The following is an 18,979-nucleotide window of genomic DNA, read 5'->3' on the forward strand; positions in this document are numbered from 1 at the left end:
TCATACAATTATAGTCGGTGGTGACTTCAATCTACCCTCGTTATGCTGGAAAAATTATACGTTTAAAGCAGGCGGCAGGCATAAAACGTCATCAGAAATTGTACTGAATGCTTTCTCAGAAAATTATTTTGAACAATTAGTTCATCAGCCCACTCGAAGTGTAAATGGTTGTGAATACATACATGACCTCTTAGCAACAAATAATCCTGAACAAATAGGGAGTATCGTGACGAACACAGGAATTAGCGACCACAAGGCAGTTGCTACTAGACTGAATACCGTAACGCTCACAACCATCAAAAAGAAACGCAAAGTCCATATACTAAAAAAAAAACTGATAAAAATGCTCTTAACGCCTTTTTAAGAGACAGTCTTCACTCCTTCCGATCTGATCATGTAAGCATAGAAAAGATGTGGAATGATTCCAGAGAGATAGTAACGACGTCAGTTAAGAGATATATACCACATAAATTAATAAATGATGGATCTGATCCCCCATGGTACACAAAACGGGTCAGATCACTGTTGCAGAGGGAATGAAAAAAGCATGCCAAATTTAAAAGAGCGCAAATTCCCCAAGATTGGCAAAGTTTTGCAGAAGTTCGAAATGTAGCGCGTACTTCAATGCGAGATGCTTTTAATAATTTCCACAGCGAAACTCTGTATCGGAATCTGGCAGAAAACCCAAAGAGATTCTGGTCATACATAAAGCACACCAGTGGCAAGACGCAATCAGTACCTTCACTGCGCGACAACAACGATGAAGTCACTGATGACAGTGCCACTGAATCAGAGTTATTAAACACGGTTTTCAGAAACTCCTTCACCAAAGAAGACGAAGTAAATATTCCTGAATTCCAATCAAGAACAACTGCCAAGATGAGAAACATAGTAGTAGATATCCTCGGAGTAACGAAGCTGCTTAAGTCACTTAATAAAGGCAAGGCCTCCAGTCCACATTGTATACCAGTCAGGATCCTTTCAGAGTGTGCTGATACAATAGCTCCATATTTATCGGTTATATACAACAGCTCGCTCACAGAAAGATCAGTACCTAAAGACTGGAAAATTGCTCAAGTCACACCAATACCCAAAAAAAAAGGAAATAGGTGTAATCCGCTGAATTACAAGCCTATATCATTAACGTCGATTTGCAGTAGGGTTTTGGAACATATACTGTATTCTAACATTATGAAGTACCTCGAAGAAAACGATTTATTCACACATAGTCAGCCCGGTTTCAGAAAATACCGTTCTTGTGAAACACAAGTAGTTCTTTATACTCATGAAGTAATAAGTGTTATCGACAGGGGATGTCAAATTGATTCCATATTTTTAGATTTCCAAAAGCCTTTCGACACCGTTCCTCACAAGCGTCTTCTAACCAAACCGCGTGCCTATGGAATATCGCCTCAGTTGTGCGACTGGATTCGTGATTTCCTGTCAGAAAGGTCACAGTTTTTAGTAGTAGACGGAAAGTCATCGAGTAAAACAGAAGTAATATCCGGCATTCGCCAAGGAAGTGTTATAGACCCCCTATTGTTCCTGATCTATATTAACGACATAGGAGACAATCTGAATATTCCTCTCAGATTTTTTGCAGATGGTGTTATCATTTACCGTCTTGTAAAGTCATCAGATGACCAAAACGAATTGCAAAATGATTTAGATAAGATATCTGTATGGTGCAAAAATGGCAATTGACCTTGAGTAAAGGAAAGAGTGAAGTAATTCCAATGAGTACTAAAAGAAATCCGCAAATTTCAATTACGCGTTAAGCCACACAAATCTGAACAAATATTCAACTAAATACTTAGGAATTTCAATTACAAATAATCTAAATGGTAACGATCAGGTAGATAATGTTGTGGGTAGAGTAAACCAAAGACTGCGATGGATTGGCAGAACACTTAGAACGTGCAACAGGTCTACTAAAGAGAGTGCATACAGCACGCTTGTCCGCCCTATTCTGGAGCATTGCTGTGCGGTGTGGGATCCACATCAGATGGAACAGACGGATGACATCGAGAAAGTTCAAAGAAGGGCAGCTCGTTTTGTATTATGTCGAAACAGGGGAGGTAGTGCCACATCATACGTGAATTGGAGTGCCAATCATTAAAGGCCGGCTTGCGTGGCCGAGCGGTTCTAGGCGCTACAGTCTGGGACCGCGCGACCGCTACGGTCGCAGGTTCGAAACCTGCTCGGGCATGAATGTGTGTGATGTCCGTAGGTTAGTTAGGTTTAAGTAGTTCTAAGTTCTATGGGACTGATGACCTCAGAAGTTAAGTCCTATAGTGCTCAGAGCCATTTGAACCATTTGAACCAATCATTAAAACAAATACGTTTTTCGTTGCGGCGGGATCTTATAATGACATTTCAGTCACCAGTTTTCTCCTCCTATAGCGAAAACATTCTGTAAGCACCCACTTCATAGGGAGGAATAGTTATCACGATACGAGAAATGAGGGGTCGCGCAGAAAAATTTAAGTGATGGTTTTTCCCGCGCACTGTTCGATAGTGGAACGGTAGAGAGACAGCTTGAAAGTGGTTCATTGAACCCTCTGCTAGGCACTTTATTGTGAATAGCAGAGAAATTACGTAGATGTAGATGTAGATGCATCGTTGTGAGTCTTGTTACGTCGATTGGAACGTGCAATCTGGCAGTGCAATCTCGCAACTGATTTTCTTTCTGTCCGGTGTCATAACTCGACCTCATTAACATGATTCTACAGTCAGATTGAAGCTTATTACCCTTCATAAAGTACAGATTTTTTAAACAGAACGACTAGTGTGAGATGTGCGGCATGTGGAAGGTGTGTTCTAATAGAGTTCACCACAGTTCAGTTTCATTTATAGTGCCACACCATTACAACAGCAGCAGAAGAGGTACACAGGAGTTGCAAGTCACACATCTGGCGTATTCTGAACTAATAAAGGATATTCGAATATCTTGGACCACAAAATGTAATTTTTCTCGCTCGTTATTCTCCCTAATTCTTCAAACTAACGATTCTCCACTTCATCAGAATTGTAAAATTCAGGAAATTTGACGATCACATCAAGTTGCCATTGTTGCATGAAACTCTTAGTACAGCCTATCTAAAGTGAAGCGCAACATAAACTGGTATAGGCATGCGTATTCAAATACGGAGATACGTAAACAGGCAGAATATGGCGCTGCGATCGGAACGCCTAATAAGACAAGTGTCTGACGCAGTTGTTAGAGCGCGTACTGCTGTTACAATGGTAGGTTGTCAAGATTTAAGTGAGTTTGAACGCGGTGTTACAGTCGGCGCACGAGCGATGGGACACAGCATCTCCGAGCTAGCGATGAAATGGGGATTTTCCCATACGACCATTTCACGAGTGTACTGTGAATATCAGGAATCCGGTAAAACACAAAATCTCTGACATCGCTGCGGCCGGAAAAAATCCTGCAAGAAGAGGACCAACGACGACTGACGAGAATCGATCAGCGTGACAGAAGTGCAACCCTTCCGCAAATTGCTGCAGATTTCAACGCTGGGCCATCAACAGGTGTCAGCGTGCGAACCATTCAACGAAACATTGCCGATGTGGGCTTTCGGAGCCGAAGGTCCACCCACGTACCCATGATAAATGCACGAGGCAAAGCTTTACGCCTCGCCTGGGTCCATCAGCAGCGACACTGGACTGTTGATGACTGGAAACATGTTGCCTGGTCGGACGAGTCTCGTTTCAAATTGTATCGAGTGGATGGACGTGTACGGGTATGGAGACAGCCTCATGAATGCATGGGCGCTGCATGTCAGCAGGGGACTGTTGAGGCTGGTGGAGTCTCCGCAATGGAGTGGGGCGTGTGCAGTCGGAGTGACATGGGACCCCCGAGACGTCTAGACACGACCCTGACAAGTGACACGTATGTAAGCATCCTGTCTGATCACCTGCATCCATTGACGTCCATTGTGCATTCTCACGGACTTGGGGAATTCCAGCAGGACACACATCCAGAATTGCTACAGAGTGGCTCCAGGAACACTCTTCTGAGTTTATACACTTCCGCTGGCCGCCAAACTCCCCAGACAAGAACATTATTGAGCATATCTGAGACGCATTGCAACGTGCTGTCCAGAAGATGTTTCCACCTCCTCGTACTCTTACGGATTTACGGACTGCCCTCCAGGATTCATGGTGTCATATCCCTCCAGCACTACTTCAGACATTAGTCAAGCCACTGTCATGTCGTGTTGCAGTACTTCTGCATACTCGCTGTGACCCTACACGATATTAGGCGGGTATACCAGTTTCTTTGGCTCTTTACTGTATATTACAAAACTAGCCGGTGCACAGTACTCAGTACCAATTGCAGGTTGCCTTCTAATGCCTTCCAGGAACATCAAAAATTTTATTTCGAATATTTCTTATAATTATTCACCGAATTTAAAAATTAAAATTATGTTAAAGATTTAACACACTAAGACAAGTATTATAGTTAGAACTGTGTACATACGGCGTCCCAGAAGGAATGGTCTATGTTAGGGGATACGACAGGAATCATCATTAGATGGAAAGCTTAGTAAAAATTGGCTCTGAAATGGATACCCTAATAGTTATGAGCACTTCTTCATCTTCGAAACTGTGAAAGAAAAATCTTCTTCCTCCAATATCATTGCTTTCTGTATTTTGGGAGGAGGTAGTATCGACTAAACCAAGAAAAAATTGTCTAGTAAAAATGCGCTATAAAATAAATACCTTAAGACCTGTGAGCACTTCAGTAGCGAAGATGAATATGTGCTGGTAGTTCTTAAAGTATGCAGGTTACAATCCAAGTTTAATGGATATTTTTATCTTGGTTTGGTCCATATTACCACATTTCGAAAAATGTGGAAAGCACTGAACTTGATGCAGCAGAAGGAACCTATATCTGTATCTACATCATACTCCACAAGCCATTTAACGGTGTGTGCCGGAGGGTATATTTGGTATCACTAATTGAGAAAAATAAGTGTCGGTGAGACACTCTGTTAGCCCTAATTTCTCGAATTTTCTCGTTGTGGTCATTTCTTGACTTGAACATGTATTATGTTGCCCGACTCTTCCTGGAAACTGCTCTCTTGGAATTTCTATAGTAAACCTCTTCCTGATGCACAAAGTCTCTCTTGTAGCATCTGCCATTGGAGTGGGTTGAGCATCGCTGTAACGCTGTCGTGCCGACTAAATGAACCCCTGACGAAAGGCGCCGCTCTTCGTTAGATCTTCTCTATCTCTTCTGTCAGTCCTACCTGCTAAGGATCCCAGATTGAAGAACAGTGCTCAAAAGTCGTTCGAACAAGCGCCTTGTAACCCACTTCCCTCGTGGGTGAGTTGAATTTCCTTAAGATTCTTCCTAGGGATCTCAGTGTGGCATCAGCTTTTCTACAGTGGATACTGTTTCCAGCAATTCGTCACGAGGTTTGTTTCACAGTACTGAAGACGGAGAAGTGCTCATAACTCTTAAGTTACGCATTTTACAGCCCATGTTTACTAGAAATTTTTACTTCAAATAATCATTCCTATCATACCCTGAATATTGACAGTCCTCCTGTGAAAAATGTATGTTGTGAGACAACGTAAGTCACCGCGCGCAAGTATTCTGACTATATTCATCCATTATATGAGGAAGAGAGCACTTAGAGATTTCCAACAAACTTTAAACATATTTTCAAACCGTTTCTAAACATTTTCTCGCTTAAAATCAAATGCTTAACACATTAACTCATTTGTAAAATAATCAAATTTTGAAGCTGTTATGTACATGGGACATCAATTCTTTATAGATTCAGGGGTTCACTGGTACGCGCTAACATGTATGCCTTGTAGAAAAAGTTGTAAGCCTTATCCTGTACGCAACTGAAACTGTCAACAGTAAGTTGCAACATGAGAGAAAAATCTTGTTCCTGATTTAAACGCCAAGGTGGATGTTGCTGCAGTACTATGTGCTTTAAACTTGCGTTCTGGAAGGAAACACAAAAATAGCTAGCAACGCTTTCGTAGAGAACGATATGGGAATTCGCTGTGTACTCTGCCATCACCGTCTTCCAGTGTCTGATTCGAACAGGTTTTGAACCAATTCGACATTCTTGGAGAGTATGTGGTTCATTTCCTGTGTTTTCTGACCTACGAAAATCTTCATTTCCACACTGTTGGTTTCGAAAATTCTGTTGTATTCGTTTGTGATATTACTTTAGAGCTCTTTTAATATACAGGATCCACTTCACTGCATGACACAATAGGACTTCTGCAGCTTTTCACTTCAATTACCTAAACTTGTTATGCTGTGCTGCTGAAGTCTGAAAAAAGGAACACCTCATTTCCTCCATAGTAAACATTCTGTTCAGTAATACCTATCCTAAAAACCTAAACTCCGCCCGAACCAGACATGAAGGCCCAACTGTACCGACCAGCCGCCGCGTCATTATCAGTCCACAGACATCACTGGATGCTAATATGGAGGGGCATGTCGTCAGCACGCCGCTCTCCCCATGTCAGTGTACGAGACCGGAGTCGCTGCTTCTCAACCAAGTAGCTCCTCAGTTTGCCTCAGAAGGGCTGAGTGCACCCCACTTCAGGCAGGCCGGATGGTCACCCATCAAAGTGGTAGTCAAGCCCGACAGCGCTTAACTTCGGTGATCTGAGGGGAACGGATGTTACTACTGCGCCAAGGCCTATCCTGGATCACGAAAATATGTAAGAATTTTCAAGCCGTGGGGCCGTTGTGCTATCTTTGGATCCTCTGGTTGACTGTCGTCCCGGTAGGAGACGCCAGTGGCGCACTGATTCGCTCGGTTTGTCGCTGTTTGCGGCGGTTACCGGATTGGTGTTGGCACGAGTTGGCAGCAGGTGCGGACGGAGGGGCCGGTCTGTTTACATGGTGGCCGTTGGGGCCTCTTGCTGTATTCAGAGCCGTATGCACGATAGCATCCACTGACGCTGATCTCTGGGATTTGGAGAGAGAGTGCTCCAGCAATTTACCTTCTCGAATGTTCTCGCCGTGTGCAGTTTGGATGCTGGCGGCCGGAATAGTGCTTTGAATGACGGCAAATAGAATACTAAAGAAGTTATGGAGCGTATTGTGTTTATTCCTCAGTGAAACTCGCCTGTGGAGTTTGAAAGATGAGGTTTTCTTGCAATTATTGTAACTTATTTGAAGCAGCGAGTGTAAATTTGCTAATTTGCTTAGTGATATCTACACTCCTGGAAATTGAAATAAGAACACCGTGAATTCATTGTCCCAGGAAGGGGAAACTTTATTGACACATTCCTGGGGTCAGATACATCATATGATCACACTGACAGAACCACAGGCACATAGACACAGGCAACAGAGCATGCACAATGTCGGCACTAGTACAGTGTATATCCACCTTTCACAGCAATGCAGGCTGCTATTCTCCCATGGAGACGATCGTAGAGATGCTGGATGTAGTCCTGTGGAACGGCTTGCCATGCCATTTCCACCTGGCGCCTCAGTTGGACCAGCGTTCGTGCTGGACGTGCAGACCGCGTGAGACGACGCTTCATCCAGTCCCAAACATGCTCAATGGGGGACACATCCGGAGATCTTGCTGGCCAGGGTAGTTGACTTACACCTTCTAGAGCACGTTGGGTGGCACGGGATACATGCGGACGTGCATTGTCCTGTTGGAACAGCAAGTTCCCTTGCCGGTCTAGGAATGGTAGAACGATGGGTTCGATGACGGTTTGGATGTACCGTGCACTATTCAGTGTCCCCTCGACGATCACCAGTGGTGTACGGCCAGTGTAGGAGATCGCTCCCCACACCATGATGCCGGGTGTTGGCCCTGTGTGTCTCGGTCGTATGCAGTCCTGATTGTGGCGCTCACGTGCACGGCGCCAAACACGCATACGACCATCATTGGCACCAAGGCAGAAGCGACTCTCATCGCTGAAGACGACACGTCTCCATTCGTCCCTCCATTCACGCCTGTCGCGACACCACTGGAGGCGGGCTGCACGATGTTGGGGCGTGAGCGGAAGACGGCCTAACGGTGTGCGGGACCGTAGCCCAACTTCATGGAGACGGTTGCGAATGGTCCTCACCGATACCCCAGGAGCAACAGTCCCTAATTTGCTGGGAAGTGGCGGTGCGGTCCCCTACGGCACTGCGTAGGATCCTACGGTCTTGGCGTGCATCCGTGCGTCGCTGCGGTCCGGTCCCAGGTCGACGGGCACGTGCACCTTCCGCCGACCACTGGCGTCAACATCGATGTACTGTGGAGACCTCACGCCCCACGTGTTGAGCAATTCGGCGGTACGTCCACCCGGCCTCCCGCATGCCCACTATACGCCCTCGCTCAAAGTCCGTCAACTGCACATACGGTTCACGTCCACGCTGTCGCGGCATGCTACCAGTGTTAAAGACTGCGATGGAGCTCCGTATGCCACGGAAAACTGGCTGACACTGACGGCGGCGGTGCACAAATGCTGCGCAGCTAGCGCCATTCGACGGCCAACACCGCGGTTCCTGGTGTGTCCGCTGTGCCGTGCGTGTGATCATTGCTTGTACAGCCCTCTCGCAGTGTCCGGAGCAAGTACGGTGGGTCTGACACACCGTTGTCAATGTGTTCTTTTTTCCATTTCCAGGAGTGTATTTATGTGTGTATAAGAGTGTTGTACGGACAACTGTTCTGTTAGAACCTCCGAATTACTCTCGGGTTACATGAATGTTTACTGGGATGGGCCACTGTCTGAAGTGGTAAATTTGTCTTTCAACTATTCCGTTCAGAGTCTGCCAGCGGTTTTTAATGTGCACTGGTGTTTTCATTTCTTGTATTTTAGCTTTAACTCAGTCCCTGTCTGTTGCAAGTTTTGAGCAATGTTGAATCAGCGTTTGATGTTTTAAAGTAATGCTCTTTCAAATTTCTTTTAGATGTGTTTAAATGTTGAGGGTCTGCAACCTCAATCTTACACATAAATGTTAAACCTGAAGTCCGTGTCAGGCGGGTAAGCTTGTGTGAATTATTCTGTAGTTTTAAAAGAGCATTCGATATCTGTTGATAAATCTGATGCTGGTTACCACAAGTTTCTTATCCTTGTATTAGCAGTTTTAGTACAATAATTGAAATTTCAGCTTATAATTGAAAGGTGTAGGCCTTATTCATTTAATTTAGAATTATGTAATTGGTTATCAAAAAATGGTTCAAATGGCTCTGAGCACTATGGGACTTAACATCTGAGGTCATCAGTCCCCTAGAACTTAGAACTACTTAAACCTAACTAACCTAAGGACATCACACACATCGATGCCCGAGGCAGGATTCGAACCTGCGACCGTAGTGGTCGCGCGGTTCCAGACTGTAGCACCTAGAACCGCTCGGCCACTCCGGCCGGCCATGGCCGGTATTGTCAGAACTATATACTTATATCGATAAAGAACAGACACCATATCCGTTCAGAGTCTGCCAGCAGTTTTTAATGTGCACTGGTGTTTTCATTTCTTGTTTTTTAGCTTTAACTCAGTCCCTGTCTGTTGCAAGTTTTGGGCAATGTTGACTCAGCTTTTGATGTTTTAAACCAATGCTCTTTTAAATTTCTTTTAGATGTGTTTAAATGTTGAGGGTCTGCAACCTCAATCTTATACATAAATGTTAATCCTGAAGTCCGCGTCAGGCGGGTAAGCTTGTGTGAGTTATTCTGTAGTTTCAAAAGAGCATTCGATATCTGTTGATAAATCTGATGCTGGTTACCACAAGTTTCTTATCCTTGTATTAGCAGTTTTAGTACAATAATTGAAATTTCAGCTTATAATTGAAAGGTGTAGGCCTTATTCATTTAATTTAGAATTATGTAATTGGTTATCAAAAAATGGTTCAAATGGCTCTGAGCACTATGGGACTTAACATCTGAGGTCATCAGTCCCCTAGAACTTAGAACTACTTAAACCTAACTAACCTAAGGACATCACACACATCGATGCCCGAGGCAGGATTCGAACCTGCGACCGTAGTGGTCGCGCGGTTCCAGACTGTAGCACCTAGAACCGCTCGGCCACTCCGGCCGGCCATGGCCGGTATTGTCAGAACTATATACTTATATCGATAAAGAACAGACACCATATCCGTTCAGAGTCTGCCAGCAGTTTTTAATGTGCACTGGTGTTTTCATTTCTTGTTTTTTAGCTTTAACTCAGTCCCTGTCTGTTGCAAGTTTTGGGCAATGTTGACTCAGCTTTTGATGTTTTAAACCAATGCTCTTTTAAATTTCTTTTAGATGGGTTTAAATGTTGAGGGTCTGCAACTTCAATCAAATCTGTAAATGTTAAACCAAAAGCCCGTGTCGGGGAGTAAGCTTGTATGTGTTATTCTGTAGTTTCAAAAGAGCATTCGATATCTGTTGATAAATCTGATACTGGTTATCATGAGTTTATCCTTGTATTAGTAGTTTTAGTATAATGATTGAAATTTCTGCTTATAATTAAAATGTGTAGGCCTTATACATTTAACTTATAGTCGTGTAATTAGTTAGCAAATGTTATGTTACCTTAGGGGCTATATTAACTCTTGAAAGACCTGAACATGTTACTGCCGGAGGTCTTCACTTTAGTGTCATAATGTGCATGCTATTTGTTGACAGCCTCGGCTTCTGAGCTGTGACGCTGTAATTGACGCAGCGTTTGTCCAAGTGTGCGTATTTCCGTTTTCCGGCCGGTGCATGTACCCGCACGCTTCTCCGGTGGCCGTTAGCCCCCGCTGGAGTTTTGGTTCCAGCTGCAGCTGCTAAACAAGTTAAGCTTTCCGTTTATTCCATTTGATTTGTGGGTGGCTGTAAGTAACTGCCTGCCTTTTCGAGCTTGTCCTGTCATGTGATTTAACGTAACGAAGCTAAGAATCTATTTTCTGTACATGAGTTTACGAAAATTTACTGTACTTAAGCTTCTGAACGTCATCTGTCATTCACTTCTCTTGATAGTCAGCTTGGCCTAACGTGGTTGCACACTTCTTGTTATTCATTCCAAGACTACCAGACTTAAAGTTAGGAATTTTCCCTCTTTCTCGGAGGATTGATTCTTGTTCTTGGTTGTTTTCTAATTTTATTTAGGAACATTTACTTAATTCTACTGTTATACTTGTATGGGTTTAATTAAAGGGATTTATGGCCGTTTAAAATTTTGTGTGAATTTGACTGGTCTGCCGAGTTTCAAGAGTTGCCCCTTCGAGGTAAGGATGGCTTCGACCTACTTTTTGCGATAAACAGTAGTTGTTTTATTGTTCCTCCGTTTTAAAACTGCTTATGTGCAAATTGATATGTCCCTTGTCTTATGTAAGAGAAACTTGCTGTTCATTAACTACCATTCAGATTGTTGGCAAACTTGAAATAAATTCGTAATTTCTTGAGGAAAAGTGATGTGCTAAATTTGGGTTCGTCCTTCCACGTCTTTTGTACTTTATCCATCCTGTGCATGGGCGTTTCATTTTTCTGTTTTACCTTTGTTTTCCACATGGCCATCTTCAATTACGGCAGCCAGAAGGACGAGAGCAACGACAACACCAAGGACTGCCCTGGAAAATTAAGAAAAAATGTTTATAAAATTTTACAGTTTTCTACTGACGTTAGAAGATAACAAAAATGGGAAACTGGCTTGGACAGGAAAATACAGGCGAAAATACGGGCGGAAAATAGTTTGCGTAAAATTTTGTTTATAACAAGTGAAATGGGTTCTTTAGGCTTCAAGTTGCTTCAGTTTCAAATTCGTTAAGATCCTATTGACGCATTAAAGAAGATACGACAATTCCAAACGTTAATAATCTTGAAAACATAACTGAATGTCATAACATTATAAAATCTTATAAAAAGTGCAAACCACCTTCATAACACTCCCTTCACTGCTACTAAAAAAGGGATATACAGGTAGTCATAAATTATTTCATCTATCAGCAGAGATAAGGCAGGAATCCTTGCTGTATTATAATATACATTATTATTATTATTATTATTATTATTATAGTTCTTTTCTTTCTCAGACATTATGTCTGGTTAAAAATGTGGAAAGTGACGCGGACCTTGTTCAAGCGTGACTTCCTTTTAACTGTACGGTATATGTTCCGTTGCATTTAGGAACTTTCGGGTAATTGAACATGTATCAATAATTACAGATTTCTGTAGTTGTATATATACGTTTGGATGTAGCTGTATTGCGTTGATGTACTGGTGGATATTGTGTGGTATGACTCCTGTAGTTGATAGTATAATTGGTATAATGTCAACTGTATCCTGTTGCCACATGTCCTTGAATTCCTCAGCCAGTTGGACGTATTTTTAAATTTTTTCTCCTGTTATCTTCTGTATATTTGTCGTATTGGGTATGGATATTTCGATTAGTTGTGTTAATTTCTTCTTTTTATTGGTGAGTATGATGTCAGGTTTGTTATGTGGTGTTGTTTTATCTGTTATAATGGTTCTGTTCCAGTATAATTTGTATTCATCATTCTCCAGTACATTTTGTGGTGCATACTTGTATGTGGGAACGTGTTGTTTTATTAGTTTTTGTTGTGTGGCAAGTTGTTGATGTATTATTATTGCTACATTGTCATGTCTTCTGGTGTATTCTATATTTTCTAGTATTGTACATCTGCTTGTGATGTGATCTACTGTTTCTATTTGTTGTTTGCAAAGTCTGTATTTATCTGTTGTGGTATTGGGATCTTTAATAATATGCTTGCTGTAATATCTGGTGTTTATTGTTTGATCCTGTATTGCAATCATGAATCCTTCCGTCTCACTGTATATATTGCCTTTTCTTATCCATGTGTTGGATGCGTCTTGATCGATGTGTGGTTGTCTTAGATGATACGGGTGCTTGCCATGTAGTGTTTTCTTTCCCCAATTTACTTTCTTCGTATCTGTTGATGTTATGTGATCTAAAGGGTTGTAGAAGTGGTTATGAAATTGCAATGGTGTAGTCGATGTAGTTATATGAGTGATTGCTTTGTGTATTTTGCTAGTTTCTGCTCGTTCTATAAAGAATTTTCTTAAATTGTCTACCTCTCCATAATGTAGGTTTTTTATGTCGATGAGTCCCCTTCCTCCTTCCTTTCTGCTTAATGTGAATCTTTCTGTTGCTGAATGTATGTGATGTATTCTATATTTGTGGCATTGTGATCGTGTAAGTGTATTGAGTGCTTCTAGGTCTGTGTTACTCCATTTCACTACTCCAAATGAGTAGGTCAATATCGGTATAGCAGAAGTATTTATAGCTTTTATCTTGTTTCTTGCTGTCAATTCTGTTTTCAGTATTTTTGTTAGTCTTTGTCTATATTTTTCTTTTAGTTCTTCTTTAATATTTGTATTATCTATTCCAATTTTTGTCTGTATCCTACATATTTACAGGCATGTTTTTTCCATCGCTTCTATGCAGTCGCTGTGGTTATCCAATATGTAATCTTCTTGTTTAAAGTGTTTTCCCATGACTATGCTATTTTTCTTACATTTGTCTGTTCCAAAAGCCATATTTATTTCATTGTTGTACACTTCTGTTATCTTTAGTAATTGGTTGAGTTGTTGATTTGTTGCTGCCAGTAGTTTTAGATCATCCATGTATAGCAAATGTGTGATTTTGTGTTGGTATGTTCCAGTAATATTGTATCCGTAATTTGTATTGTTTATCATGTTGGATAGTGGGTTCAGAGCAAGGCAGAACCAGAAAGGACTTAATGAGCCTCCTTGGCATATTAAACGCTTAATCTGTATTGGCTGTGATGTGATATTATTTGAATTTGTTTGGTTATTAAGTGTGGTTTTCCAATTTTTCATTACTATGTTTAGGAACTGTATCAATTTAGTATCTACTTTGTGTATTTCCAATATTTCTAGTAATCATGAGTGGGGTACAGTATCAAAAGCTTTTTGGTAATCAATGTATGCGTAGTGTAGCGACCTTTGTTTAGTTTTAGCTTGATATGTCACCTCTGCATCTATTATCAGTTGCTCTTTACATCGTCGTGCTCCTTTGCAGCAGCCTTTTTGTTCTTCATTTATAATTTTGTTCTGTGTTGTGTCATTAATTTCTGTGTAATGACTGAAGTTAATATTTTGTATATTGTTGGTAGGCATGCTATGGGGCGATATTTTGCTGGGTTTGCTGTGTCTGCTTGATCATTAGGTTTCAGTTAAGTAATTCCTTGTGTAAGTGTATCAGGGACTGTGTATGGGTCTGCAATGTAACTCTTTTCAAATATTAGTTTAGTTTCCGGTGTTATTTCTACGACAACTACTTCTTATCAACAAGCTCATCAACTTTTAAGGAACACTGTATTCATCAACAAAACGTACTGCCAATAAAGTATTATTAACTACGAGTTTTGATCAAATAGATTATCATCAAATACTATAAAACGTCTATCTGGCGTACTTAACCCAGATAATACTATGCCAATAATAATAAAATACAACCGAAGGTGTTCTACCAGCGCCAAAACCAATTGTATGAATTCATATGGTGTAACAGCTGTCGATCACCCCCTCAAACCCACTTCCCCGTGGCCCCATAAGCACTGTATAATAAAAAAGAAAGAAAAAAAGAAAGAAAGAAGCTGTCTTATCCCAACAGTTCCACAAATAAGAGTTCACGATTATAAGATGATGGCGCCAGAATAAACTAAGTGTCAATTGTCGCACGAGAACTGCGACGCGATTATTGAGTGCGCAAGTTGGGGAAGTCATTTTTGGGTATGGTAATAGCTCTCGTGATTAGCGGATGCATGTGCAGTCTCTAAATTCAGAATAGAACCACAAAGTTACTTTTTTTACTCCAGTCCACCACAGCAAAACAAGCGACGGCGCTAAACAGCACGAAGGGTCATGTCATTCTCTGCAAGAGAAAAATTTCTCTGTTGATGGCATAGTTAGCAGAGGAAGGAAAAGAATCATTGATTACACTTACAGGCAAAATTATTTTATCGCTCAGCAACATCTGACACTAACCATCTGATGCTGTCAAGTCAGTCTCCAACCGGATGGAAATCTCTTGGAATGGGCTAAGACGTCTGTATTTCGAACGAGTAATGTTACAAGTATGTATCATTTTTATCTTCAATTTTTTAAAATTTTCATAGTTTTCATCCTTAATTTTAATATTCTTGTTTCACTTCTACTTATTTGTGGTATATTTTCTGTACAGCCCGCTGGAAAAGGGCACTAAGTGCCTGAAGCCGGTTAAGAAATTAAATTTCTTTTTATTATTTTACTGAACACACATGAACATATATTGTTAATGACATAAACTCAATCACTCGAAAATGGTATAAAAGTCCCAAATCTGGGTCGTAATTAAATTAACAATACAGTCAAATGGCGGTGTGTTCATTTAAAAATTATTGTATGACTGTTACTCAGCAACATCAAAAACTGTTTACTAAATTTCTTTTCTCCAACCGGTTGCTGATTACTTCGATATAAAGTAATATGGGAGTTACGCAGTCTTTTGGGGTTGCATAAAATCTGTAAATGAATCGAAGCGCATCTGGTCCAAATAAATCTTCATACAGTAGCACATGACGGTACAACTCATAAATTACTTTAAAACTGCGACTGAAGAAAAGAGGTCTCCAAAAAAGACAGGAAGTACACTACCTGATCAAAAGTGCCAGACGTCTATCAGTGGACATTCATATAGAGTATGTCAACCTTAGGCCTTTATGACGGATGAACTCTACTGGGAGCACTTTTAGTGAGATGTCTGTGGGGGAATGGCTGCCCATTATGCCTTAAGAGCCGAACCAGAGAAGCTAATGATGTTGGTCGCTGGGGGTCTGAATCGAAGGAGACGTTGTAATACATCCCAAAGAACTTCCATTGAGTTCAGGTCGGGAGTCTGGGCAAACTAGTCCATTTCAAGAATATTATTGTCCATAAACCGTTGCCTCGATGATGCTGTTTTATGACAGTATACGTTGTCATGCTGACACAATAATCGCCCCCAAAATGTTTGCCTAGTGTTCACCGTACAGAATCCTGTAAGATGTTTTCTTAGCCTTCCGCATTTAGCGATTTCTGAAGCGCAATAAGGGGACGACCTCCTAACCACCAAAAACATCCCCATGCCGTATCATCACCGCCTCCTCCATACTCCTCTGTTGGTACTACACATGATGACAGGTAACTTTCTCCGGATATTCACCTTACCGAAGCCCTTCCATAAGACTGCCACGGGTGTAGAGCGATTTATCACTCCAAATCATTCCGTTTCGGTCGTCGCTCATTACACCATCTCAAGCGTTGCTTAGCACTGGCTGCAGAAATGCGTAGTTTATAAGGAACTGCTCGACCATTATACCCCATTCTTTTTAACTCCCTACGCTCATTGTGCTAGCTGGACTCATGATAGCACTCTGGAACTTACGATTTATTCCTTCCGCTGATATCGTGTGATTTTTTATTTCAGTCACCCTCCCTCTGCAATGCTCCACTTTCACAGTACGTCAGTACGTGAGTTCTGCCTGTCCTTGGTTTAGCTGCGGTTGTCCCTTCACGTTTCTACTCCACAGTCACATCCCAAACAGTGACTTGGTAACATCCAGTGATAGTCCAGGTTCATAGTCACTGAGCTCTCCCGACCGATGCACTCTGCTGTAACTGGCAACATAGTAGTCTCCGCCTCTTTTTATATTTTCTCTTGACATGTAGTGATCAACTCCATGTTGCATAGTGGCGTCCTCATACTTAAGCTCAGGTAGTGTATACTTCATATTTTGCACCCTGGCTAAAAATCTTATGATGTCCATTTTCCTTACACTGTTACACTGTTTGTGTTACATAATGCCGTTCGTACATCGGCGTCTGTATCTCTCACGTGAAGTTTAAGCACGTGTAGCGTGACTCTGTAACGCGTGCTGTGCCAAAAAATTGAGAGTGGTGCTTATTATCGTCAGGATGGGGAATACGTATTACAAATATATAAGGGGCGTTCAAAAAGAAACGAGGCGGAGGCATAATTACAGAAACCAGTACCTGTATGTTAGAAGTATTGACCCTGGCTGTTGAGACACTTGTCCCACTGTGACACAAGGCGGTGAATGGCTGTCTCATAAAATTCCCGGGGCTGCGATGTTAACCAGTTCCGCACGTACAGCTGGACGTCGTCGTCCGAGGTGAATCGTTTGCCCCTATGCTGAGGTTCTTCTTTGAGTAAGACGGCCCCTTTCTGATTCACTTCCTGCACCACGGGACAACAGTGAATGCCTAGCGTTACTAGCAAAGCTTGATCACCCTTCGCCAAGCGATCAAATCGAAACGAACCGGCAATCTCACCCGTGGGGTCATTCTGCTGCACGACAATGCAAAGCCTCATATGGCCAAGACAGTCACGGAAACCCTGCAAAAATTCAAATGAGAGGTTCTCGGCCACCCTCTATATAGTCCGGGCCTTTCTCGCTGTGATAATGCCATTTTTGGCCCCGTTAGAAAGGCTCTGAGGAGCAAACGATTCACCTCGGACTACGATGTCCAGCTGTACGTGCGGAACTGGTTAACATCGCAGCCCTGGGAATTTCATGTGACAGCTATTCACCGTCTTGTCACAGTGAGACAAGTGTCTCAACAGCCAGGGTCAATACTTCTAACATACAGGTACTGTTTTCCTGTTTTCTATAATGCTTTTTTTTTACCGCCCCATGTAGAATGGTTACCCCGCACTCGAACAAATGCCACATACATCACTCATCAAACGAAATAGTTATTAATAACGAGAGACTACTTCTGTAATTTTACATTTTGAACTGAATTTCTATTTAATTCTGCAATGTAAATGTAAATGTCGTGTCACTAGGGACTCCCATCGGGTAGGCTGTTCTCCCGGTGCAAGTCTTTTGATTTGGCACCACTTCGGCGACTTGCGCGTCGATGGGGATGAAATGATGATGATTAGGACAACACAACACCCAGTCCCTGAGCGGAGAAAGTCTCCGACCCAGCCGGGAATCGCATCTGGGTCCTTACGATTGACATTGTCATGCTGACCACTCAGCTACCGGGGGCGGACAATTCTGCATAAAAAATCACAAAATATTTCCTTCATCTTACGGCATCGAACTACGGATGACGGTTATCGCTGAAGCAACAGGTTTTCACTTATACTGGTTTTTGCCAGGCCAATTTAACCTGACAGTTAAAACCGTTCGAAATAACTGGTTTCTGAAATAACTTATTTTCGATATTTTATTCCTGTTACTTCCCGCAATAAACGTAGAAATCGAACAGAAATTGAAAAACATTAATTGTCTCAGTTTCAAGACAGATAGAATCAAAAGATTAAATTAAATAGGCAAATATTAGAAGCTTAGTCCATACACTGTTTGCTGCTTTTCTCGAAAAGTGATAAGACATTGAATACTACAAAAAATCAACAGTGTTCTCCTACTTATTCTAATTTTTGTGAAACTCTGCTCAAAAATTATGTTGTAATCGGGGATCATACATTATGAATAATCAGTGCTAAGGAATGAAAACGCAGGATAAAGGACTCTGTTTTTGTTAATTTGTCCGTTTTTACGCCTACTAGCAGATAAAGGCATACAGTGTAGACACAGGTAGCTCATCGGCTACTTTCTGTTTTTAGGAATGAATTGTTGTTAATTTTTAATTTATAACCGTTACCATAACCTCCTACCTCTTTTTTTGTTATGTAGAAATGATACACAAATTTTTAATCTCCTAAATTAAATGAAGCGTTGTACTTCATTGCTACGTTACTAAGTAAAAATATATCCAAACTATGATTGGTGCTATTCTACAATACAACGGACGCCAGGCAACGACATGCCGTATTGATCGATGGGTTGGGGGGAGGGGGAGAGGGGGGGGGGGTCGTAGCGGGGGGAGGGAGAAAGCAAGGCAAGGTTTGCTCACTGCAAGTACACCCGTACCTTAAGCCATGACACAAGGCAACAGTGACTTATTGTCTCAGCAGTGATGTACCAATTCTTATGCCATGTGTTTGTTCCGCGTT

At 41.8% G+C, this 18,979-nt stretch overlaps 1 protein-coding gene across 1 annotated transcript in view; it reads right to left on the minus strand.

Moving 5' to 3' along the window:
- The window catches only part of LOC126095513 (regulator of hypoxia-inducible factor 1-like), a 250,030-nt gene that overhangs the window by 169,965 nt on the left and 61,086 nt on the right, over positions 1-18,979 (minus strand). Inside the window, exon 5 of the mRNA XM_049910298.1 lies at positions 11,464-11,537. Within this exon, the coding sequence (XP_049766255.1) occupies positions 11,464-11,537 (74 nt within the window). The remainder of the gene's footprint in view (positions 1-11,463; positions 11,538-18,979) is intronic.

Source organism: Schistocerca cancellata, chromosome 8 (genome assembly GCF_023864275.1).
Source record: "Schistocerca cancellata isolate TAMUIC-IGC-003103 chromosome 8, iqSchCanc2.1, whole genome shotgun sequence".
NCBI lineage: Eukaryota > Metazoa > Arthropoda > Insecta > Orthoptera > Acrididae > Schistocerca > Schistocerca cancellata.